Here is a 27,164-nt window from a genome sequence, read left to right as displayed (position 1 = left end):
TAACTTTTTAAATGATTTCTTCATTATATATGATAACTTTGATCAATATGATAAAAATAAACAAAAGGTTTTTTATAAAAAATTAGAGAAATCATAGAACCAATCATTACATATTCTACCATTTATTTGATGAACACATCTTGGGCTATAAGAAAGGTAGTATCCCCATAGAAGAGAAGAAACAGGGATGACACTTGAACATTAACATTAATAAAGACACAGATTACCAGATGCTCTCATGTTCCTGGACCTGATGTGTATCTAGAAGGTGACTCCAGAAGTAACCATCTATCTGTTCAAGTGTCAAATTCCAGAGAACCCAAAGAACGCAAGAAGGGCCAGAAGCTATTGGGAGCCAGTACACAGGCAAGCCATTTAGACAGTGTAACTGGCAGACTTGAAGGCATAAAGGGCACCAGGGTTTCCCAAGATGAACTGAATATCCATATGGCACTCCCAAGATACTAATGGTGGTATCTTAGAAACAGGGCAACTTTAAGTGATTAGCATCAAATACCTTAGGGGGTAGAATACATGAGGAAGCCTCAGGCCAAAAATATTAACTAACCAGTGAGTTAAGATTTTAATATTGTAGGCAACAAATTTCCATAATGCTCCATGTTAGCTGAATACTATCGATGAGTTTCAATAATTTGTTTATTCTGTCCATGGAGTTTAGGTCTCTTGATTTGCTCCATGTTCTTCTTCAATACTTGTCATGACTTCTGGCTCTACAACTTCCTGTAAATCACATCTTTGCTTGAAAAATACATCTAGTGATAGAACACGTGATCCAAGGAAGACATGGCCAGAAGTAACTGGCAAGGGAAGTGCTGGATCCCAAGACAGCTGCAGTGCACCTTTCAAAAAAGGGAAATGCCACACACCCTTCCTTGGCTGTTCTACACAAGAGAAAAGAGAAGGGGAGAATTGTAATGGGTTACCCCATGAGCTTCATTGCAAAGAGTCCTCCAAAGAGAAACACAATTGATTATCTAATTGCATTAATTCAGCCTAACTAAACTTGATCTCAATTCAGAGCTAGAGATCTGAATCTGCTATTAGATTGCAAACCACCAAAAAGATATCCCTGAAAAGGTGTCCATTATGCAGCCCCCTGTGAACAAAAAATGCTCTTTTGGTTTTGATAGGGGCTAAAAGAACAAAAAGACATGTTATTTGACTTTTTGTGTCTTCTCTCTACCTACATATACTGAAAATTATAAAGATAGGTTCAGCTTTTCTTCTTCAATATTTGATGACATTATTAAGTACCACTTCCCTTTTTGGTTCCTCTGATGTTCTTAGTTTGAAGGGTTAAAACACAACCCAACTCAGTAACTCAAGCATAGACTTTAGAAGCTAAGAAGAAAGAAAATGTATGGGGCTATACGATAAAATCCATAACATAGTCCAATGTCTTTGTAAGGCCCTCCACTTAAGAACTTATAAAGGTTTAATTGATAGAATTTGGGTAGTTCCTACCTAATTTCACTCCTAATCTCGTTTCCAGTGTTAAGAAAGACAGCGTTGACAGATGAGATATGTGACATCTTGCCTTAAATTCAAGAAAGATGTCTGTGACTTCCTAGCTCCTGTCAAGGAATATAAACCATGAAACACAGATCAGTGGGAGGCAGAAATGGCTGGATAAGAATGATTGGATAACGACCGCCAGGAGCCCATTCATGGAAATGACCAGGCAGCTTTAAACATGACTGTGGTCCTTAAGAAAGGAACTCAGAGGCTGCTCCAACAGCTCTGGTTCATGAGATGTCAACTTAACTTTTCCATCCTGAAAGATAACCTTCAATCAAGGAGGAGAAGGCTTTCAAAATCAAAATGACACATACACAGCTCATTTCCTCATTCAATCCAGACTCTAAACACTGTTTCTAGAAGCTTTTGTATCATTGAAGAGCCAACCTAAACATCTCGAGATTAGAGCACTTAAGTTCTAAAAGTTTTACAAGGGAAAACATATCCCCAAATCCATTATCCATAGAAAGTTCAGCTTGGATTCATTTAGAAGAAAATTCAGTGTCTCCTAGTTTCATCCGTAACATTCATTTCTGCAGGTCAAGTCAGTGGCGTGACAGAGGAGCAGCTGCCATTCCTCCTCCCTCTCCACAAGCATTTCAACCACAACTCTGAAACAAAATTTTCAAACTTCAGGTTTATCACAGATTTTTTTTTACTACAGTCCAAAGCATCAAGACAATCTTAAAAAGTAAGAGATCTAGGTTCTACCTGAAAACATTTCTCAGGCAGTCATTCAAAGTTATTCATTTAATGTTTTCAAAAAACATCTGTAGTTATCCAATATATTATGGAATTTGGGATGGAGAGTTTAATGTATGATAAGTTCAAGTTCATTTTTCATCATCTAGTAATATTTAGATGACATGCCACCGAGGAGGAGAGTTAATATCATGGGGCTTTTCATGTCTTTTCTTTGGTTTGGAGGTTTTTTGTGGGTCATGGGGCTTGACCTCAGGGCCTAGGTGCTGTCCCTGAGCTCTTCTGCTCAGGGCTAGTGCTCTACCACTTTGAGCCACAGCACCACTTCCAGTTTTCTGGTGGTTGTTTAGAGATAAGAGTCTCAAGGACTTTCCTAGCTCAGCTGGTGTTGAACTGCAGTCCTCAGGATCTCAGCCTCCTGAGTAGACAGGATTACAGACATGTGCCACCAGCACCTGGCTAAGAAGTGTTTTTTGATGCATCAAGATCTACTTAATAAAATACTGGGGATAAATGAAGATACAATAGCACCTACGGCCATGAGAAAAAGAAAGGAAAAAATTAGCAATGTTTTGCTTTCCTGCCAGTAGAGAGTTCATAGAATCTTAAGACCTCATCTCTGTCTGTGATGTCATCCTTGAAGAAAATCCCAAGCCATGTTCATCTCCAAGGAAAGAGAGTTATTGTAATCATTTCCATGGTTAATCACAGTATCGGCACAGCCAAGCATTAAATGAAGAACTGGAATAAAGAAAAGCTATTTGTGGTCATCTTCTTCATTGCAGGTCAAGACACAGTTGAAGACACAGTTGAAGAAAGTGTTTAGGTGTGTTTCACACAATCCCATAGTCCTTGAGTTTTCACATGAGAACTATCTAAATTTTAGGAAAAAAATATAATGAAGACAAAGAAAGAAATATGTATACACATAGAAAGGGCCAGGGCTGTCCGTTCTAGCAAGTGAGAAGCTTTGGTTCTCACTACCCGGGTACCCTGTTAGACTCACTAGCAATAGTATAAATTTAGAGCACCAAAATTTTGTAAGAAATAGGATGAAATGAGCTTTTAAACCATAAGTTTTAGGATTAGTTTATTTTTGTGTTCGCTTACACAAATCCACTTACCCATCTCTAATCATGAATTTAAAATTAAAAAAAAAAAACAATGCCATCTTACTAGCAATACAAAATTGGTGCTTTCCCTTCCAGCAGTTGCAAAATAATAAAATGGATTCAGGAACTGAACATTTGTATCCAATTTCGCTTTGGCTTAGTTAAGCAAAATCATCTTCCCTGAAAAAGGCTTTCCATGTTTTTCAAACAAGTTTCTTTGCTGAAACAGCTCTTTTTCTAAAAATCATACAATAGTCTCTGACTCTTTTTTTTTTAATGATGCACCATCTCTTTAAGAGAAAATTGGGTTATTGATTAATTGATTATATGTTGCTCACAAATGCCAACTTAAGCACAAGTAAAGAGACACTATTGAATGTTCATAACTCAAAGCCTGCAAGACCATGTTACATGGTTGCATTATTACTGTCTTCTATTTTAATGAAGACATAGCACAGCACTTTGTTGGCCTAATTTACACAATCTATCAAAACTATGTGAAATTCCTTTACATTACAATGGAAGAGAAATTGCAACATATGTGAATTACTGAGCTGAGCCTGAGTTGGTAAGGCAGGGCATTAGTATTCCAAAGTTGTACTTGGAATGTTAGTCTTTCATAAGGTGGCAGTGGATTTCTTCTTCAGAGGAAATTAAAGTGCATGAAGCTGTCTCTTCTAACTTGTTAGTAAAAACTGTGACATTTGAAAATGATTAACAGAAAATTGAGTTTTTATTTAGATACTCAATAATCTAGAAGTGTCTAAATAACAAATAGCTCATAGGAAAATACCATGCATTTGGAGAGAAGGGAATATCATAGACACAACAATAACTGAGTAACAACTCTACTGCTTGTCTAGGAATTAGAACATGGTTCTAAGTTCACATGTTTGGAACCAGGATTTGACGTATGCCTCTGCAATGTATGAGCATAGAACTAAAGGGAAACTGGATCACACTGGATCACCTCACTTTTCTCATCTTGTGAGAGTCCCTCCCTTACTGTCTTACCCTGAGGAGTAAATATCCGTATGAAAGCATAAGCAGTTATGATTGTGTAGTTGGACATAACAGCACCATTACAGCAGTTTAAAACCAAATGGAGGTTGAGTTCCTCACGTAACTAGTTGTATAAGGCAATCAGTTCCAAGATGGCAGAGCTACATGAGAAATCCTCATAGTCTCAAGTATCTTCTCATTATCCTTAACAGCTGACCTCATATAGGATTATGACAAAAATTTCAAGCCCGGGAAGAAGGAAGAAATCAACAGGAAGAGAGGAGTGGTTCTAAGATCAGCAGACCAACCATTGTCTGATATCCCCAAGAAATCTCACATGAGTCCTCCTAGGTGCAAGAGAATCTGAGAAATAGTCTTTCAGCTGGCACATTGCTAAATATTCCCATAAGCAACATCTTCCATGCTTGACTTTAAGCCAAATGTCTTCCATAAATATTAGCCATCACTATGCTTTTTTTAACCTCTCTGTCTTTCACATGTCCAATAAGACTAACTAGGGCATATTAGTTCAGTAAGCATAAACATTTCTTTGAGGTGCATTTCAATGTCCTCTATATAAAAACATGTACAGAAAGGAGTGTTCAGAGGAAGAGGCAGAGAACAAAGCAGCATTAAACACTCTGTCAGTGGATAGGGAAAGGTCAGGTACTTGGAAGGTTATTGAGCTTTGATGACTTTATACTCAATAAACACAACAACAGAATACCAGACAAGAAAGGTTACCAGCCAAGAGATAATGGTCATAATGCAAGAAACGAGGGGTTCCATGAGATCATAGGGAAAGTCTAGCATCTACCAAACTGCAAGACAATGCCCACCAAAGTATATTGAGCTTGATATATGCCTTCTAGGAAACATGTGAAGGAATGAGTTTTAGGGGGTTAAATACGTGCTTGAGACAGTAGAAGGTGTTATGGTTGAGGTCATGTGTGTGGTGATTCTCTAAAGAGGCTGCTGAAGTTCTACATGTTAGGTAATTTGCTAAACCATTGACACACATTTTTCTGAATTTAGTGTGGATGGACATCTTGTGCTATAGATGTGGCAGCTAATGCCCACAGTGGCAGATGATCATGCCCTTGTCCTCTCATTTAGAAAGGTCCATGGCTGGGCTCTAAGCCCAAGACTCCCTGCTTCGTGGCCTATACTTAGCTCAAAGATTGACTCAGTGCATAGAGTGTTACCACTAATTATGCAGAGTCAGTAAGTAATGTAAGGAAAGAATGATTTTTAAAATGCATCATGTATCATAGTCTAGAAAGCATGTTAGAAATATCATTTTCTACCCTCTTCTGCTCCATTTGGGGACAATGATTCAGTAGATCTGAGGGACAGCCAGGGGTCTACATTTTTCAGATCCCTACAAGGAATGATGAAGGGCTGACATTTTTGAGAATGTGCAGGGAAAACAACAACAAAAAAAACCAGAAACTTCTTCTGTAATTCTCAGAATAACCATGCAAGACTGGCATTATATTCCTTAAAGAAAAAGAGGTAATACTAGGCTCACACCTAGTGTGAGCTCACCAGTGGCTCACACCTATTATAATAGCTACTAAGGAGGCTGAGATCTGAAGATCACGGTTTGAAGCAAGCCCAGGCAGGAAAGTCAGTGAGACTCATCTCCAATTAAACACCAAAAAAGCCAGAAGTGGAGCAATGGCTGAAGTGGTAAAATGCTAGCCTTGAACAAAAGAAGCTCAGGGACAGCAGCTAGTGCCTGAGTACAAGACCCCGGGACTGGCATACACACACACACACACACACACACACACACACACACACACACACACACACACACCACCCACCACCACCACTACCACCACCACCACCAACAACAACTACTAACGAGGAACAGGCAAGTTTAGTTGGATTATGAAACAAAATAGTCCCTTTTAAATTAAACCACTTTAAAGATCAGAATATTGTGAAGAACAGAATTTCAATATCCTCCATACTATTCCTTACTATTCCATACTATTTCCTTACTATTAACAGCTTTCATGAATATGGCACATTTATGAGAATCACAGAATCAATACTGATAAGGTATTGTTATATGGTGAGGAGTACTTCTAAGGAATCTGTAGAATACCAAATGGGGTTTGCCTTTTTCCCCTCAGCAGAAAGGTGCTATGGGTTTGAAGAAGGGAGACAACAGTGCTAAGTGACTTTCTCATCGTAGGGGCACATGCTGTTGATATGATCTCTCTCTATTGATGATGACCTTGATCGCCTGGTTTAGTTTTATTTGTCATGTTTCCACATAGCGACACTCTTCTTTACTTCCTCTGACTAATGTCTTCTTCAGAAAGAAGCCACTAAGCCCAGGGGGTGTGGGGGGGGCAAATGGGGCAGAGATGGGAAGGGATGAAAAGGGGAAACAAAGGAGGAGGCAACAATGCTTGATGATAAATGCACTCATTACCTTACCCAGGTAATTGTAACCCCTCTGTACGGTATTTTCACAATTTAAAAAAAAATGGTGAAAAAAACTGGGAGTTGTACTCCTTGCTTGTGAAATATTTATTTGCAACTTTTCTGCATATATTTGTCTCTTAGCTTCCATTATTTGTTCATATATTTATGTCAATATGGACACTAACATTTCTTTTTTGTGTTATAATATGAATTTACTTGATTAACACTCTTCCTCAAATTGTTCCAGATTTGACCATTGAGAACTTTCCCCTGTCTTTTGTGTTGTGTTGACAAATAATTGGTGTTTTTTTTTCCTTTCTCAAATGATTTTTAAAAGTCTTTTCTTCCTTAGTTTCCAGCACTGCAAAATATTCCAGGTTTATCAAGTATATTTTCTGCCTAAATCATAGAATCAGCTGTTTGTTTGTTTGTTTTAATGAGCCTTGGTTCCTTTTTCTGGATTATTAGAAATAAAGATTAGGATGCTGGGTGGGAAATTTTAGTTCAGAAATGTATGAAGGGAAAATTACTGGAATGTCCTTGCTTTGAAGTGTTTCATATATACTGGTGACTTTAAGAAATAAACATCAGATGTATTCATTTCACAATAGGTAACAACCCTCTAGAATAAATAACTCACTAATTTTTCCTTCCAAAACAGGTAAATAAAATAGCAGGTCAGCAGCCTTCTTAACCTTACAGAAAAAAATAATGAAACAAAACACATGTGAGCAAATGAGTTATTCTTCCCACTTAAGAGGTATCGAGGGATTAATTATTAATTATTACTAAGGTTATTAACATAAGCTTACAGGGCTATTTTGAGAGAAAAGACAAAGGAAGAGCTATCTAAGTTGCAACTGGGATGGATAATCACTCTTTGGCTTAAAACACAAGCAGAAAACAGACTTAACAGATTAACATTTTTGCTGCATTCATCCAAAAGGATTTGGCAACCCTAACCAAACTTTTCTATATACGTTCTGAAGCTATGAAGAAAGGAAATGGAGAGAAACATTAATTTTCACTAGAGGACTTATTCCAGCAGTGTAGAGGCCTAAATTTGCTTTCTCAGCTACCAGATTGGAGTTGGGAATACATTGCCTGATAGCATCTGTCTTTCTCTGAGCAATTTGTTCTTTTGAGACTTCCCTAAAATTATTAGGAGAAAGCCTTGTAGGAAAAGCCTCTTTATTCTAAAATTACATTATTTATGCTGCCACAGTTACTTCTTAGATGACCTTGTCATTTCTCTCTGCCTTTTTCTCCCAGCCTTATCACACATCTGTTTGAGAAGAGACTAGTGAACAGGGCAGCAGCTGTTGGAAAGCTGTGGAGCGGGTGGCTTGCTCTCAGCAATCAAGCGCTGCCATCCTTCTTGTCGTCCACAGCCTGCACATCTAAAGGACAGTGTCTACAGGGACATCCTTCCTCTTCTGTTACCTTGCTCATTCCTTCCATTCAAGAGGTCTTTTAAATTCTTCCTTTCTTCTTCCTGCATCCCTTGCTCGTTTGATTCTTAATAAAATAACAATATATGACCAGATGGTTCTGCTTTTTTGTGGGGTGGGGGTTCATATATGAAATACTTAAATCTTATATTTTCCAGTCAGTTTATTCATCCTAATAGGAATGAGGAAGTTTGTGTATGTACATACTTCTCAAATCCACCACCAGATATGTCATACAGCAAACATTTCCCTAACACCTGTGGCAGGGTTGGATAAAAATGGAAATTGCCAAGTGCTCACAATGTGCCAAGAACTGCAATCGTCTTTCAGTGAATGAACTTTTAAGTGCAATCAATTCAACAATTGTTTTTCCAATTTTATGAATGAGGCTCCTGAATCCTCATTACGATCATACAGTTAAATTTTTATTCAGCCAAGATTTATGCTGTCCACCCTTGCCCAGGCATATTCAACAGTTTCATGGTGCCTATTCTTAGTTTGCAATTACTCAACTTCTTTGGACTCTTGTTTTTTATTGGTACATGATGAAAGTCATCAAAAACAACTGTCGAAGCCCTCTAACATTTGGTCATGGAATTGGTATATAAGTTTTGTCCTTTTTCATTTGAAGTGCCTTTCTCATCTCTACCTTCTTGTCTTGGCTTCGAACGTCAATGAAAATAATAACATTTCAGTTTTTTGATTCATCTAAGTCCTTAGGGATGGATGGTTTTCCTAAGGCAAATGCAGAGCCTGTTCCTGGGATTATCATGTGGGAAATAATTATTCACCTCTTCATCTTCTTCCATATTCAGACCTATGAGTTGGCAAATGCCCTAGATGCACTAGCACCAGAGCTTAAGGGGGTGGTGAATTCCAGACCTTACATATTTGCAGGATTGCCTTAATTTTGAACTTCTTACAAGTACTCTGGAATATTGCCAATAAAATAGCAGCATGTAAAAGGGAGAAAAAGCCAAAAGAAGGGAGTAGAGTGAAAAGAATTTAAAAAAATGAACCTCTCTGCAGTTAAAAACTCAGCAACTCTGAAAAAAATTCATCCAATCTTTATCTGAACTTTGTTAAGCTCATATACAAGGGTAACTTAAAATGCAGTGTAATCCAAACAATAATCCTTATATGGAAATCAAGGATCTTTACCAGGCACTACGGAACACAAACTAAATACATCTCCCACAGGTATTACTCCTTAAAAATACCCTGATATTGAAAATCAGCTTTTTGGGTAGTTTTTTGGCCAAATAATGGGCTAAAACTGAAGAGCCTTTGGTGATTCTTCCATTAGGTTGGAAGGTAAGGACTCACTTGGTTGAAGTACAAGTTCTATCTAATCCTCCAATCAGGAACTCATCCTCACCTCACTGTTAGAGCAACAACCCCCTCTTAAGAAGCCTCCGTGTATCATCACCCATTGACCCTCCACATGGCTAATGTAGTGCTTCAAAGTCCTTGTCTCATTCTTACACCTACCATAGGTACCTAATTTAGGATGACCACCCATTGTGGTTTCACAGACAACACGAATCCTAATCCATAGGAAACTCTTAACTGCAGACAACCAGGAACAATTTAGTCAACCTCTAACTCATGTTGCAACTAGTACCAGAGTATTCATATGCCCTCTCCTCCCCTTGTTTGCTTTCCAGACTTCTTACTACCTCTTGCCTCAGATTTTATTCTCCTTCTTGTTCCCTTAATTCTTTTCAGCCTATTGATTAAATTCTCTTTCCTAAGCTATAGCCTAGGAAATGCATTTCTTTCCCCCCTTGAGAGGCAGTTCACTTGCCTATAAATAGAATTTTACTCTTGGGGGGAGAAAACAGCAGTCTTACATAACCTTTCACAAAAGCTCTACTCATTTTCTCACAGGACCAGAGAAGGGCCTACAGTTCATGAGCTAAGCAGAACTTCGCTCACCAGGGGGAAACACTAGTGATTTTCATTCAGATTGATTCAGTCTGCACAGCTGAGCCCCCACGTCCCCTTCTTCTGCGAGGCTCTGATTTTGGAGCATGCCAGTTAAAGCTCTTCTCAGGCAGTGCAGAGCAAACGTTTTCCAAACCTCACACTGAGCTAGCTTTCTGCCTGTAAAGCTTTACTCTTCTTTTAAAAAACTCACTTACACTCCCCTTTTCCCCTGCCAAAGAGGCACAGGAAAATGAAGATTTGGTCTGTCTCATGCCCTGAAGACCGTTCCCAATCAAAAGGTGAGGTGCGGTATGGGGTTACCCCACCAGGGTCTCACTTTGAGCATGTGTGTTCTTTCAGCTTCTGACCTGAGGAGACAGAGGCAGGAGGGAGCAGAAAGGCCCCAGGGTGCCAGTGTCTCTTTCAAGTACCTTCCTTTCCCCTGAACCAGAGTGTGTTTTAAGGGAGAGTAGAGGGTAGGGAAAATATGAAATGAAATCCACCATATCTTTTTGAAATAGGCCTTCTTATCTTGAACACTGGTCAGAAAAGAAGGAAAGAGGTATATGGAACACCCAAAAAGAATGTTTGATCTGAGGGTGACTGAAACACTTCCTGGCCTCTGTGAAATGAATCAGCCACATAACCATAAACCAGAGGGGTCTTTGATATTAGCATAGCTTGCCATTGCAAGACCAGATCTTGACACTAAAACCTTCCAAAGAGGTTTCAAGCTGAGGCTGAACAAGGACGCATGGAACATTTTCCCCATTAACTGGATGAGGACTTAGAATCTGAAGACTAGGGAACACAAGGGTGATCCTACATCACCAATGACTCGACCTCAGGAAGTCTTATAGATACATTTGAGCTTCTGCATCGCTAGCAAGCACCCAGGTGATGCAAATGCTATTGGTCCACAGATGACACAAGAACGCAAGAACAAGATGTAACAATGGCGTTCAAACCTGGCTGCACATTAGAATCACCTGCAGATTTGAACAATCCTCAGATTCTAAATTCAGTGGGAGGAAGAAAAGCTGAAAATTGATGGACAATCAAGATGACTAGCAGTGCTCTGGAGCAAAGAGCCTGAGGACAAATTATACCCAGGACTGTATGTTAACCAAGAAAGAACTAGCTTCTATGCCTTCAAACTGAGGCATTGCTATTCAGTGGGTTTGAAAGAAATACACTGACTTAACCAGAAAGAAGATGGAATGCAGAATTCACAGGAGTTTGTGATAGGGTACAAAGTGTGATCAGTATTATACTTTATCAGAGCCTATTAGCTGGACTTATTATTTTCTAATTCAGCAACAACATGAACCAGCGCCCACTACTAAGCCATGTTTGATGCTACAATTCCCCATGGAGTATGTCGATCTGGTTTTATTTCTAAGCCTTTAAAATAATAACAATGAGACAAAAAAATACACTGGGACATGATAAATTATACAGGATTCTAGACACTCCCACAGTGAGACCAAAGGAGGATATTCTTAGGAGAGGATCATAAAGACCCAATAGCTATGTGCATCTGAGCCTATAAAATGATGTTCACTGAAATGAACTCCAAGAGATGGAAACAAGGGGATTTTTTTCATTATTTTGCATTTGGATTTTGTTTGTTTTATTTCCTTTGTCAGTTTTTGTTTTCTGTATCTTCTGTCTTTTTTTGTTAGCTTATCTGTCTTGGGAAAGGTAAGAGGGAGGGACAAAGGGTGAACAAATGTAGCAGTAGTACTCACGAGACACTATGTTGAAAATGAACTACACAACTTGTGAGGGTGAGGGTGGGGTCAGGTGGGAAAAACTAGGAGAAAAGGAGGGAAGAAGTGATACTGTTCAAAAGGAAATGTATGCCTGAAATCCTAGCTACTTGGGAGGCTGAGATCTAAGGATTGCTGTTCAAGTCAGCCCCAGCAGGAAAGTCTATGAGACTCTTATCACCAGTTAACAAGCAGAAAACCAGAAGTGGTGCTGTGGCTCAAGTGGTAAAACTCTTGCCTTGAGCTGAAGAGCTCAAGGACAGAGCCCAGGCCCAGAGTTCAAGCCCTACAACTGACAAAAAGAAAAAGAAAAACAAAGAAATGTACTCATTACCTAACTTATGTAACTGTAACCCTTCTGTGTACATCACCTTAAAAAAGAAATTGATGGACTTAGAGTGGCAGCCTGTGCCTACATATTTCAGGATTAATAGTATATATGAAATGCTTTAGGTGCCTACAAGGCATTGGAAACACACTTTACATACCTACTGGAAATATTTTTTTGGTTTCCAATTGAGTTGGGAAGCAGAGGTTGATTTTGTGACCATTTTACAGTTGGGCATGGTGAGGTCCGATGAGCCTAACTGCTTTAACCAAGTCCATTGTCTGGTAGGCTTTTCTCCTTAAGGTACACCACTTCTCTCACCATGACCAAAGACCAGAGGACTATGCAGCTGCTGGTTTCTCTGCAAAGTTCACAAGTAGATGGCAGACTGACTCACTCACTAGGAAAATTTCCTAGTCAATGACTCCTGAATGACCTTACAGCTTGCAGCAAAGAGAGCACATTTGATGAAATAATGTTGAGAAATGGAACATACAGCACAGAAAGTAACCTTAAACTTCTAATGAGTAATTTTCTCTTTGTTCACCCAGAACCATCAGTAAACACAGTCTACTGGAGGCCATAAGATGAGGAAATGGCAATCCTACCCTTATAAACAGCCGAAGTCCTGCTCCCCCTCTGCCCAGGGATAGCTTTCAAAGTGAAAGCACGCGTGGTTTTTTCAAAATAATTATTGGCATTTGTCAGCTGTTTAGACTTCCTGAAGTCCTCTTCCCAGGCTACCTTAGTTCTGACCACATAGCCTCTCATTATCTATGTAGGATAGAGAGACTCATAAATTCACATCAGACACCTGAGAAAATCAGGGTCAGGATTGCCTATGTAATTTGCTTAAATTTGTAAAATGACGGTGCTGAGATTAGAAAAGGCTCCTTGATCTAAACTCATTTCGATTTGCTCAACCAATATTTGCTAAGTGTAAGAAGCTGCCATTGACAAGACAGGATGTTAAGGTGTTGGAAGCCTCAGCTAAGTTATTACCATGCTTAAGTCTCTTGCTACCCAACAGACTGATCTTCTTGGATTTACTATCTTTCCTCCAACCACAGGATCTTTGCACCTACTTTGCTTACCTAAGTTCTTATTCCCTGCTCTCTGAAATCCTTCTCTCCTTTATGAAGTTAATTCATCCTTAAGGTGTTAACCACAACTTTCTCAGGGTATCCTCCTTTGATCCCTGACAATACTGACTTTCCTTCAAAGTCCTCTTTCATTTGAAATGACAGGTTTTTGATATTTTTATTTTACTACCATGCTTATATTTCTGGTCTGTAAACTCCATCACTACCTTAATATGGCACCTAGAACATTTAACAAATACGGAGAAAAGGATCCTGGGAGGAAGATGTTTACAGCAACACATCACCAAGATCTATAGGAGAAACTGTGATACCTTCTTTCTTACCTATTGCTTGGCACCATTTGTCTCGATTGTTTGGTTTGAACATGATTGACAAATTGACAAGTACATGCATGCTCTTGCCTGATTTTATTATTATTCAGTCAATCTAAGGATGCAGTCATGGGAGAATTGACTTTGTCAGCCCATCTGGATAATATTAATATATTAATGACAGAATGCATAAACATTGCTCTAGATATTTGCCATTGGTCCCACTTTGTTTGCCTTGCTTTTTAATGAGTGCTTTGTTCTGCCTTTTGCTACTTAGCTGTGTTATTTGTCTGTCACCTCCACTTGACAATTAGCCCTTTGAGGGTAGAAATACTTTGAAACTTTTCATTTATCTTTTTAGAACCCTTGGTAAATGCCCTGTCACTTCTGTCTAAAATCAAATCTGAAATCTTATTTGATCCTTATAATATGCCAATGATTATGTTAAGCATTGAAAGTCTTACCAGAAAAAAAAAGAGCACACCTGTTTTCAGTGACAAAATGTATGCCCTTACCTGCAGGATAAGTTAAGTCTACACTGAATCTCTATTTTATAATGCATGACAGGAGAGATCTTACTGAGGAAAGCACAATAGATATGGTGTTCTTTTTCATAATGTTTAACTTGTTTTTAATGTGTTTTATTATCTATAAGTAGTACAATGAGTACAATGTATCTTGATCAGTGTTACCCCTTTCATCATTCTCCCTACATTTGGGGCTTCCTGATTACTGAGAAGATAGGAACAAACTAGGGTAACTTCAGGAAAATAAAACACCCTAACATTATGAAATATTTATGGACAGGTTAAGGAAAGACTGTGCAGGAAAACAAGGATAATTTATGGTTAGAGTTACTTAACCAGCCTCAGCAAGAAGAGAGGTATCACTAAAAGGGGAAAATGGGACCCAGGGTCCAGATGACGGGAGCGTTGAGAAGAACATTTACAACACTACTATCTAAGGTGCATTGTGGGAAACATTTTTCAAAAGCAAAAACTGATATGCTGCCACGAAGTTTCCCAAGGGAAACAGTCAACAAGGCATCCCTAGAGATGTCACAAACCAGAGAGAGAAAATAACTAGAAATTGTCCTGCAGGGAACAGCTCTGCCCAGACATTAGACATGAAAGGCAAAGCTTTGCAGATTTTTCTCTCTAATTTATATTCTTCTGGGATCCCATGAGGCTGAGCAAAGATGTGCGAACAATGGAGGGGAGGCTCTGGAGTGCAGGGGTTGGCTTAGACGTCTCGGCTCTGGCTCACATCTCTAATGAGTCAGCACAGAAGGCAGCAAGCAAGACCAGCCCACCTCCAGCATATCCAATGCTTTATTGCACCCAGGGACCTTCATTAGCCTCTCCCACAGGAGGCTGTGAAACCACTGAGAACCCAAACAAAAACTGGAGGAGGGTACACACATCCAAGTGCAGGTGTCTATCTGAAATCCACAAGCATATATGCCATAAATTTAACAGTGTAACTGGACTCGGGCATTTTTTTTTTACTTTGGAAACAAACTTAAGGTCAAACGATCTAATCAGGATTTTTAAGGGAGATTTGGTATCGACCACGATGGCTCTCTTATTCCATGATCCTTTGGTTCCATCTCATATTCAAGAGATTCCTAATGTGCCTCTGAAGAAGCCTGCTACTCCAGCCTCCTGCTACTCTGTGATTCTCTACATAGATGTAATAAGGGGTAAGGGTCGTGATACTGACAAGGCAAGTATTGTTCTGGCAGTGATAAAGGATGTCTTTGTTAGATCAAAATGAGAATACATACAGGAAGGTATTTAAGTAAAGCCTAGAATAAAGTAAACATGGTCCAGTATTAAGCAACACTTCCCCAAACTCACCCTACTAAGAACATCTATGCCCCAAAGCAATATGTTGCAGTATACAGAACAACAACAATCACCAATATTATCCATTTCTAAAAGCAAAAGGGATGCTCAACTGGAGGAACTGACTCATAGAATTATCTTGCTGAAATCACAAATGACCAATAAATTTATGGGGGGAAATGTTCAATTTTATTAGCAATCAGGGAAATGCAAATTGAACCCATAATGAGATGTTAATTCACATCGACCAGATGAAGGGCAAATTAAGCAAATGAAAATACCAAGTGTTGGTGGAGACATGAAGCAAAAGAGATTTTTATACTCTCCTGGGGGGAGGGTGTTAATAGATAGGATTTGTCTTTGTTTCCTAAAAGTCAAGGTATCCTTTTCATGATTCAGCAATTCCACTCCTAATTTGTGCACCTTGGGCATGGTGTCAAAGTCTTATTGAGAAACATGATGCTTTGAACATTCAAAGTACCACTGTTGACAAGAGCAAACATCTGGCTTCTCAAACATCTACCAACAGTAAAACATAATGAGTTATGCTTAATTGGTATCAAGAAATATCAAATAATAGGGTGATTGAAATATAGCCATCTACACACCTGCACAGATGAATCCTAAATGCTTAAAATTTAGCCAAATTGAAAGTCAGCATGTAATACATAGATTGTATTTCTTATATTACAATCACAAGAGGCAAAGCAAAAAAGTGTATTAATGACATATGTGTGTTTGTAGCAAAACTATACAAAAATCAATGGATCAATGAACATAAAATCCAGAGATTTGCTAATAAGTTCAGGGCTATTTATTTTACTGCCATTGTTAGCATGATCATTAATATTACTATTATCAACTGCACCAGATACAACATGCATGTTCCATTTCTAAATTGAATTATTTAATGTTGAAACAAGTAATACAACCAGAAGTATCTAGCCCATCCTTTCATTTACCAATTAAAACTAAATTGTATGAAGAACACGTGTTATCCAAGTCGATATTACATTTCAGACATGCCACAAACCCTATCAGTCTAAATGAGCCTAAGAGTTTCTATTCTTTCAAGAGACTTGGGTTCTTATTTAGAAACTCCTCTTTTACTTTAGGCAAATCCAAACAAAACTCACTCTCTGTTTCAAAGCAAATCAAAAGTTAAGTATATATATTTATTTAAGTTTCTCTCTATATGTCTTATATATATTTAAGTCTATATATACATAGGTATTTACACATAATATATACAAATATATGTATATTTGTGTGTTTGTTGTGTGTGTATATATATATACATATATATATATACATATATACATATATATATATATACATATATATATATATACATATATATATATATATATATATATATATGGCAGGGAAGAATTTCAGATGGACATAAGAAAGAATTTCAGATGGACATAAGAAAGTATATTTTACAATCCAGAATAAAAGTCTAAATAAAGTATGTGAAGCCACTTCAAAAAGTACACAGTCCCATATGATGCAGTATCTTCAGAAAGTATCTGTCACAGAAGATGAATCCTGAGAGGACCTGATACATTGGATCTGCAAAAGGGGGAATCGTGTTTCTACATACTTCACAAAAGGAAGCTAAGGGAGAGAGCTATGGAAATTCTAGTGAAATATAAAAATGTGGGTGATTAACAAGAACCTTGAGTTACTAATACAAAAGGCTTGACTTAATCTCACTTATATTATGTGCTTAATTCATTCTCTTACAAAAATGTAAATGTAGATTTAAGAACACTTTAGAAGCCGGGCGCTGGTGGCTCACGCCTGTAATCCTAGCTACTCAGGAGGCTGAGATCTGAGGATCGCGGTTCAAAGCCAGCCCGGGCAGGAGAGACCGTGAGACTCCTATCTCCAATAAACCACCAGAAAACCGGAAGTGGCGCTGTAGCTCAAGTGGTAGAGCGCTCGCCTTGAGCTGAAGAGCTGAGGGACAGTGCCCAGGCCCAGAGTTCAAGCCCCACGACCGACAAAAAAAAAAAAAAAAAAAAAAAGAACACTTTAGATAGTCCTGAATAAAGTTATATTGATAAGCCCTCTTATTAAGCCACAATTCTCTAGCCATTTTGTATTTTCATTAAAACATCATCAAGTTTCAATTAATTCCATGGAACATTTTTGTCCTAGAGAGTCTCATGAGTAGCCTTCTGGCAAGAGCCAGTATTTAAAAGAAAGCAAAGAATAAGAAAGAAGTCTCCAAATTGCAATAAATAGCCCTGTTAAGTTCCATTGTAATAATCACCAGTGGACTAAAGGGCCTTCCTCCCTGGAAACTATGAAATAATTTAGCAGGTAAGAAGTCATGGAATTCAGATATATGAAATTAAGCCAAAGGATAACACAGAAAACAGAACTAGGTAACAGGCGGTGAGCTATAGGAATTTAACAGAAAAGGGAATTTTTTTCCACTCGGGTAATAATAATTGACTTGAAAATATGATTAAGAAATACAAAATGATTTGTGTTTCCTGGTTTGACTTTTCCCCAAGAAATGAAAGCTGTGAATAATATGGCTGTTTGAAACTATTTATAAATAGCAATAGAGGCTGGTATGACCATTGACAAATTACCAGCAATAGTGAAAAAGAGGCATACTTAATCTTACATATTGCTATGCATTTCTAAATCATACCATTAGACAAAGTTTAGGCATTTCTAGGCTATAAAGGAAAACAGTTTTACCTAACAACTCAGTTAAAGGGGACTGTTTTTTAGACTTCAGGCAAAATCTGTCAAAGTACTTTTAGACTTTATAGCAGTTTTGATCATTAATCAGCCAACCTGTATTCCTTAATGTTAGAACAGTGCTGAACATGAGACATATAAGGAATCAATGTGCTTGCTTGTGTGGGAGCAGAAAAAGTGTGGCATAAAATTGTGCTGCAATTTACCTGAGTGCTGTAATTATAACAGTGTATAATAATTTACATTTTCTTGCTATCTCCTACGTGGCATATGTAACATGTAATTTAATTTTGCCCATTAAAAAAAAAAACTTATGTGGATTGTTTATCTTTTCTTACAGACATAGTTTGCTTTACTTGAGATCTTCTGAAAAGAAAGCTCTTAAATCCATTGGGTCAGTGCCATGCCATGGATATTACAAATGGTGTTACAAAATGCTCTGATCTCTGACAAGGGAAACTTTGACAAAGATTCAAGTCCTACTATTCCAACCTTTGAGGACAGACAGCACACCTAGGTTGCTATATCTTACTCTTCCAGGATTCATACTGTGGTCTCCTCTTAAGGCTTGTGGGTCTTAGAACTTCAGTATTGTTGGCTAAGAGGTCACTAAGAGGTTCCAGATTTTTAGGGTACAGCTTCATTCTCTATCAGAAATAAAAACACTGATAAAAGTTTTGTGAAGTATAATGCAGGTGCCTGTAGATCAGGGATCTGGTTTTCCGGTAATAAAGGCTTTCGAGGATGCATCAGGCGGGCTGTAAGAAGTGATAGTGTACACTTTGTCTGGCGTAGAGGAAGAGGTAAGATTCTTCAGGTTGGACACCAGAGTGCTGCAAGCAGCCCACAGAAGTCCGCCAAGCAACTCACTGGCTACTGTACTGATTTCTAGTTCACTGTTTCAGTGATGAGCTAGTGAGATCCCGAGCTAGTAGGATTCATTAGAGTATAATTGCTATGACAACCCATGAAATTCTTAAATCCTCTGCAGCATCATAAGGAAACTGGGGAAGAGAGAAGAAAATACAAGACGCCACGTGGACAGTTTTATGAATTGTAAATGTGCATAGTAATTCCCGTTTCACTTAAGGGATTATGCTGTTTTTCCAGAATCACATGACATTTTATTAATCTTTAGTTAATTAACATAGCAGTCCTCAGTGGGTTTAGGTCATGATTCTTGCCACTCAAGCAAAGCTAAGTTTTCCTAAAACGTATATACCTAGTTCATCTATGAAATAATTATCAAAGATGGATGAATCCATCTTTGATATTCAGGAAAAAGGATCCAAACATATTCCTAATTTGGAAATAGTTAATCTTATGATTTTAATACATGTCAGATGTATGGTGATGGAAAGTACAATGCCCAGGGCAAAAGAATAAGAATGCCTGTACATAATTATAGTCACTGAAATTCATTCCAAGTTATATATTTTGAAGAGAAGATACAGGAGGGGTTGAAATCATTTCATCTTTGAATGTGTACATTTGTGTCCTAAGACAATGTTCCAAACAACTTTTTTTTTTCTTTTACAATTTTATCCTGATGGGTAGAAGAAGTTTTTCATATATAAAGTTTAGGATGATAAAGTCTCCAAAGAAATAGTATGATGGACATATGGGTTAAAAAGTGTCATCCTCAAGCAGAGTCTCTCATGGAAAGAAAGTACAAACGCTGCAGGCTGCAGCACTTCTATTCAACATGTAGTATCAAGCGTAAAAAAAAAAAAAAAAAAGTGTTTTGTCCAAAATTAGAGCCTTTGTCCAGAAAAGAGAGCTCATAGTAGATCAGATGACCTATTACTCCATGCAGTTGACAGCATTGCAGGAACTAATCATATACCTTTGTAGAGCCTAAGACTGAGATTCATGAAATGAGAAGAGAAGCCAGGGAGAAATATTGCTCTTCTCCTTCTCTAGAGAAATGCAATACCCCTCTCCTCAAACAGAGCACTTCCCCCAATTTCTTGTCATACTTTCTCTACCCACAGCCAGCCAAGACCCTGTGCTCTAACAGAACTTTTAGGTGGAGCTCCTTTCAGGAACTGAGACAGGATTAAAGCGCTTCCTCCTCCATGGAAACAATGAGGAAGTTGGCGGCGAGGTTAACTTGCCAGCGAATAAATGTAAGTCATACACACTGAGATGTCATAAATCTCTTCTCCAGAGGACGGGGAGAAAGCCTACCAGCATCTCATGCCAGCCCAGCTTTTAAGAGCATTAAAGCAAATGCACTGAACCTAATATATTCACATACAACACATGTGGTGGCTACTGCACATGCTTCATAACTCAGAGGGCAGCTGCTGCTGGGTAGGAAATGGATACTGTGACAGGTCGCTGGTGATTTATGCCGCTACACTTCCAGACTACTGGCCTGCTGGCCTTTCCCGGGGGGGGCCCTCGCCTGCCTCCATGCTCCCTGCAGCCCACAGTAAACCCAGAGTGAGAACCTGACCTGTTCTGGTTGGAGGGGTGAGATGTGAGTGGACAGGATAAACAGCAAACTGCACTCTGCATATCCATGCACTCTCAGAGAATGCCGATCAAACATAGGCATAGAACGGATGAATGAGAATACGTCCTGTTTCATTCAGTGACAGCTAACATCTGCAACTCCCACCTTACCTGAGATTCTGGGATCTACTGGGTGCCTCTGCCCATAGCTCATGTCATGCTGAAGATAACCAAGTAAAGAGGCATTGCCTGCCCTCCTCCCTCAGCATCAGCCTCACCCTTAGCTGACACAGTTCCCAAATGGCCTTTGTGAGGTCATAAGCATCTCCTTACAAACACACAGCAGCTCCAGCCTTTACCTAGAAAAGGGGAAGGGCCCTGTGCTTTTGTGCTCCTCTCCATAATCCTTTGTTACCAATCAATGAAGTCTTTAGAACACTCTGCTGCATGTGAATTTCACTGCCAGTGAACTAGACACTTGGCCTTATTAAGGGCACCTCCTACTGGTCCTTTCTTAAAGTGAACTACGTTTTCTTTATCTCCAATTCTTCATGGTGTCCCCAAGAGGAACAACTGCTAGGAAGCAAAGAGTAGTACTTAGAAACGTGAGATAGTGATTCAAATAATCAGTATCTTAAAAAAAAAAAAAAGACCCTCCACTTCCTGAAATCTGTGCAAACTACACTACAATTCTCTTGCAAATAGAAAAGATTTACACAGGTGGTTTAAAAAATGGTCACAAGACTATCCACCAGCAAATCCCCTGTAGGTGTATATTTTCATCTGTTTTTCCAGTCATAATTTTTTTCCAGGAAGAGAACATTTTTGAGGAAATTAAAACAATACCAGATAAATGCTTCTGACACTCTACACAACAAATTTAAAGAAGAGGCTATTACCTTCGAGATTAATAAGTATATATCTTGACTTCTTCTTCCTTCATCTAACCCAAACTTTGCCAGACAACACTCCTTTGAAAGGAATTCAAAACACTGCCCTGTAATGGACAAGACATCATTGTCCATTTTCACACAGTTTGCCTAATGCAATATTTTCCACCACAACCATAAGTCACCCAGGCTTCTGCAGCCCTGCTACCCAGAGAAGGATGCCTTTCTCATCTTCCCCTCTGCGGCCCATGGGGCTCTACCAGAGGGCCATGGACCGCCAAGTCAATCTTCGCAACGCGTTAGTACCTGCAGGTTTCCTGCTGGGAGGTTTGTTTTGAGGGGTGTTTTTTTTCATCTATTCATTATGGAGAGGGGATTCTATGTCCTCCCTCTCTACCGCCCACCTTCTGCGGAAGTAATTGCCCAGGACAAAGCTCTGGGAGAGACCAGAGCAATGGAGGAGGGGACTGGTCCGAGAGAGGAACGGGCACACAGGGCAGCCAAGCGCATAGGTCCAGGGATGCGCCAACCAAATGCGCGCGTGTGCACACACACACACACACACACTTCTTACACTAGCACGCTCTGTCTGGCTAAAGGAAGATGGAGAGTGAAGTCCACCTATAAGTGTAAATGTATTCCCGCGCGTGGGGCCCACTCAGGGCTTTGGGGGAACCTCTGTGGGCTCTGGTGCTTGACTGCCTGAATCCCTGGGCGAACAGCCCTGGAGGGGCTCCTTCCTTAGCTCTTTCCTGCAACCCTTGGCCATTCAGCAAGTCCACCGGACAAGAAAGCAGATGCCCGCGGGGGCTTAGGGCTCCAGGGAGGCTGAGGACTTGGCCACCGAGATTTAATTCTATTCCTAATTAATTTCCCAGACGCAGGTTGGGGCACTCCTACCCAACACCTGGTCCCCGGGAGCCGTCTTTTCCGTTAGATCTAGGCATAGGTCCGCGGGGAAGGGATTGATCTGAAGGCTCCAAGAATTATGTCTTGTCCCATTTCCCATCGGGCCTGCGCCCTGCGCCCTGTACCCCTGCCTGTCTACTTGTGGTGGGGTCCCGCACGCCCCGTGACTCTTAGAAGGAATCACTTTGCTCTTTTCTTTTGGCTATTGAAGCCCTCAATTCCGTGCCCAGAAACTGCAGGAGCTTGGCGCAACCTTCTTTCACTCCTTTCTCCTGTTTTTAGCCTAATCCAACCCCCAAACACTTTGGGCATATTTAAAAAAAAATAGAAACTGCCTGTGCCAGGGCGGGTGGGGGGGGGGGCGTTTTCCCGAATAGCAGTCATTTAGAGTTTAAAGGTATCGTTTGGATATCTGGAGACTTAGTTTGCTCACTGCATTGAGCCGTAGGGGAAAAAATAATAATAAAGCCCACTTGCTTCCTTTGGGCAATGCTGCGCCTCTTCAAACATCACGGGCCCCTGCTCCCAAGTGCCCAAACACACGCACTGTCCCTTTCCAGATGCTCAATCAGCAACCCTTCCCCCCAAATCCAATCTCAGAGGCGTTGATATTCACCAACAACCCCCGCCAGCTACAGCCCACACAGACTTCTTCCAAGCACCCCCCCCCCCATGTCATCGTCGCTGGCTCCAGTAGCCCCAGTCCACAGCCCCCCATTTGTGGGTTTCCAGTTCCTTTTCAACCACATCTCCAACGCCTACCCCAGCCTGCTCGTTCTCCAAACCTAGCAAGTATTTGCAAAAAATAAAAAGCAAAGATGCCTGAAGCACTGGATTTTAAAAAAAGAGCGAAGGAGAGAGAGCGCGAAGGGATGCGGCTCGCTCGCCCCAGCCACCGACATCCTCCGCCCCCAGAAGCGAGGGGGAAAAGTCGCCTGGCTTTTATCATCCATAATAGGGGGTGGGGGGATTCAGCGCCCCATATCTTATTCCCTCTCCACCCGAATTCTACTCTGGCCAAATGGGAGAAGAGGAAGGGGGTCCGGGGAAGCAACGAGAAGAAAGGAAAAGAACCTCTTACCGGTGACTTGAAGATGCGCGTTGAGCAGAGAGGCTCCGAAGAGTACAAAAGCCAGCTTGGGTACCCACACACATCCAAGACTATTCTCCATATTTTAGCCAACACCTTCGGGGCCAGGGGTCCTGGGCAGCGGCGACACTCACACACATGCACTCACACACACATGCACACATGCACACATGCACACACACACGCGTGCGTGCGCGCCGAGCCCCTTCGCCTTCCTCCTCCTCCTCCTCCTCTTCCTCGTCGTCCTCTTCCTCCACCTCTTTCTCCACCTCCCCTGTGCCTCTTCTGTCTTCCCAAGCCTTTTTTCTCGGTCCACGGACAAAAATCAGCAGCAAAAAGCGACAGCAAAAAGTTCCATTCAATCTACGAGATCCAGAGCCCGGGTTTAAAAAGATAATAATAAAAAGCCTTGTAAAACTAAGTCAAGGAAACGCAGGGAGAGAGCAAAAGGAAGCCGGCGCTCTGCGAGTCATCCATACACCGAATGTGCCGGAGGAATCCAGAAGACAGCGAAGCAATCCTGGAGCTGACTGTGCACTAAAAGGTTGGGGCTGGATCCATGTCGTCGGTTGGGTAAAGTTGGAGAGCGAGGGGGGGAGGTGGGAGGGAGGGGAAAAAAGAAGCAAATCCGCGCGAGCCCGGCGATGCTGTTTGCTTGGCTTCCGAGAGGAGCGGAGGGGACGCGGGGAGCGAAGGAGAGACGGGTGGGCTGCGCTCTCACTTGTTACTGGGATGTCCGCCAGCAGCGTGTGAGCTGAGAGTTGGAACGGTACTATCCATTGATCCGGAGAAGTGGAGGGCTGGAAGGGAAAATGCGGAGACCGGAGGGAAACGAACTGGATCAGGCAGAAGATTCCACGCGCAGGGCGGGGGGGGGGGGGGTGAGGGAGGGGTGGTGGGGGCGGAGAGCCGCGAGGCTCCGGGAGGCACGGAGCGGACGCAGCAGGCTCCGCTTCCCAGCCTGCCTGCGCCCGGGCTGCCCGCGGACGCGCGGAGATGCCCTCTGTGGGCCAAGCGGGGGAAGTCACTTTTGTCAATGGAAGCTTAGCGGCAATCTTCTCTTCTCTTCTCTTTTCTGGACACTCCACGTTCAGACAATTATTTGATGGTAAAAAATCTAGGTGGGTGTTGAAGCTAGCGCAAGTGGCCAAGGCGTTTGACCTACCTTCCTTCCTTCCTTCCTTCCTTCCTTCCTTCCTTCCTTCCTTCCTTCCTTCCTTCCTTCCTTCCTTCCTTCCTTCCTTCCTCTCACCATTTTAAAGAGGGAATTTTCCTTAATTAAAAATAAACCACCTGATCCAACACTCATCTAAGCCAGGTAGGAAATTGAGGACCAGAAACACACAAGTCAAGGGGCAGACCACTGTTTCTTGATTCAGTTAGCATCTTGGTGGGGTGCAGGGAGATATAAGGGTATGTGTGGGGGGGGAGGGTAGCATGTTTTATTTCATCTGTTTTCGCTGTTCTATAAATGTTACTCGCTGCTTTATTCAACCTATTTTAAAATACTTACCATATCTAGGAGGCTTTGATGGGCCCCAGGAAACACAAAGAGATTTAGTAAGATTCTAAATCTATTCCCCAAAGATTTTTATTTTGGTTGTGTTTCTGGTTTTGTTGTTGGGAGAGAGGCATAAAGAGATAATTATAAAATATCATAATGTCAGGCATGGTAAGTATGGTGGCTGACATAATAGAGAACAAGCAAGACACTTTGGAAGTCTAGCTCAGCCCCAGCCTACCAGTGCCCCACCCCCTTCGCCCAGCAGGAGACTTAAGGCTGAACCGGAAAGCCCTTTCAGAAAACTGCTTTCAGCTGAGCTTATTTGCATATTTCTCTTCACTGATGACACCTCAAATGCCTTTGACAGGAGAAGTTGTATGTCTCTCCTCTTTGCACCTCTTGCAGACATTAAGTAGGTCCTGGAATAACACGCTTGCCAATCTATTTTAGCTAAGTAAGTGAACTTGCAAACCAATGACTTTGCCCTGGAAGGATGATGAACAAAAGCAAAACTCCAGAAAAAAGTTCCTTCTCTTAAGGAGATGCTTAGCTGCAGGTTCCTCTCACTCTTAGGAGGGAAACATGATCGATTCCCCTCCTCTCTCTTTCTACCTCATTCTTTAGTGTCACGCAAGTTCACCATGTTCTGAAAGAAAAAAAGAGGAATATCTATCTGAACAGAGGAAGGAAAAATGTGCAAAGAGCAAGGGATTAAAATCACCACCAGGGACACACTCATGTCACTAAAACTAACAGGAGTGTTCAGGTCTTTCTTATGGCCATCATTTCCATCTTGTAAAATTAAAGAGAGAAATAGTCATGATCATTAAATCAAAACCTTCTGAAGAACATTAGACCCTCAGAACATTCACACCTCCACTGGCTAAAGTTGAAGCCTCTGGAGAGAGAGGGCTGGCAACTCCAGCTCAGAATCTGATCGGGCTCTGTGGATCATTCTGGAAGATCACCACTGACCCCTAGGGAATTCACAAACAGGCAGAAATGTTATGAAAGATGACTGGTCTCTGGGCACACATTCTTCCCCTTTGGGAGAGAATTTTTGCTTTCTGTGAGATCACACGAAATGAGCTCAAGCATGATCCTCTCTTAAATGTTGTAATGGATTATGAGCTAAAAGAGTAATGATGAGGGAAGAATTAAAATCCCTTCTTGAGAGTCCTACGGTTCTCTATTTCAGTAAAGCAGATGTCCTCAAAGAGTAGGAAGACAGCTTTACTGAGTAGGAAGCTAGTGTTCTTTGGGGCTCGTTAAAGATATGCTACTCAGCATACTCCCACAGTAGGCCAACCATCAAGTTCCCCTGTCTGTGGCCCTTGGATCTTGTGTCCACAGTAGCCCAAGCCATCAGTTCACTGATCAATGTGTGTTTACAGGAGATCATTGACTTCTCTACCTCCTAGATAATCATCTGGCTCCTTAGCTGATAGCAGCTACAGTTTCTTGTGTCCTCTTCCCACAAATGCTTTCCATCCTAAACAGCTAACTTCATCTGGATTTCAAAGTCTCACTTGGAAACAAGTTTGATACTTTCTGACTCAAAACTTACTGGTTCACAATGAAGAAACAGCACTGCTTTATCTCTCTTCTTATAATTTCAGATTTAGTCTACAGAAAGAAAAAGGCAACCAAAATATAAGATGGGAACATGAAAGAAATGGGAGTCCTAATATTTTGGTATCATTAATTCTCGTCGCATAGTTTTCAAGTTATCTGGTGTTGAGAGCCCCTTTGGGGTTATCATCTGATGAAAAACATACCGTGGGCTGGAAATGTGGCAAAGTGCTTGCCTAGCATGCATGAAGCTCTGGGTTCTATTCCTCGGTACCACATAAACAGAAAAACCGGAAGTGGTGCTGTGGCTCAAGTGGTAGAATGCTAGCCTTGAACAAAAGAAGCTTAGGGACAGTGCCCAGGTCCCGAGTTCAAGCCCTAGGACTGGTAAAAACAAACAAAAACAAAAAAAACAAACCATACTGAATTCATAATTTTTAGGGATAAATTAATCAATTTTTTCATTTTCCCAGAACA

General features: G+C 40.7%; 1 protein-coding gene across 1 annotated transcript in view; it reads right to left on the bottom strand.

Annotated features, from left to right (window-relative positions):
- The window catches only part of Dcc (DCC netrin 1 receptor), a 992,977-nt gene extending 969,125 nt beyond the window's left edge, over nt 1–23,852 (bottom strand). Inside the window, exon 1 of the mRNA XM_042675181.1 lies at nt 23,603–23,852. Coding sequence (XP_042531115.1) covers nt 23,603–23,693 — 91 coding nt within the window. The 5' untranslated portion in view covers nt 23,694–23,852. The remainder of the gene's footprint in view (nt 1–23,602) is intronic.
- Between the last annotated feature and the right edge of the window lie 3,312 nt (nt 23,853–27,164).

The sequence above is a fragment of the Dipodomys spectabilis genome, unplaced genomic scaffold (assembly GCF_019054845.1).
Source record: "Dipodomys spectabilis isolate Male_0828 unplaced genomic scaffold, ASM1905484v1 ptg000024l, whole genome shotgun sequence".
In the NCBI taxonomy this organism is placed as follows: domain Eukaryota; kingdom Metazoa; phylum Chordata; class Mammalia; order Rodentia; family Heteromyidae; genus Dipodomys; species Dipodomys spectabilis.
This window is presented reverse-complemented; position numbering and strand designations above follow the sequence as displayed.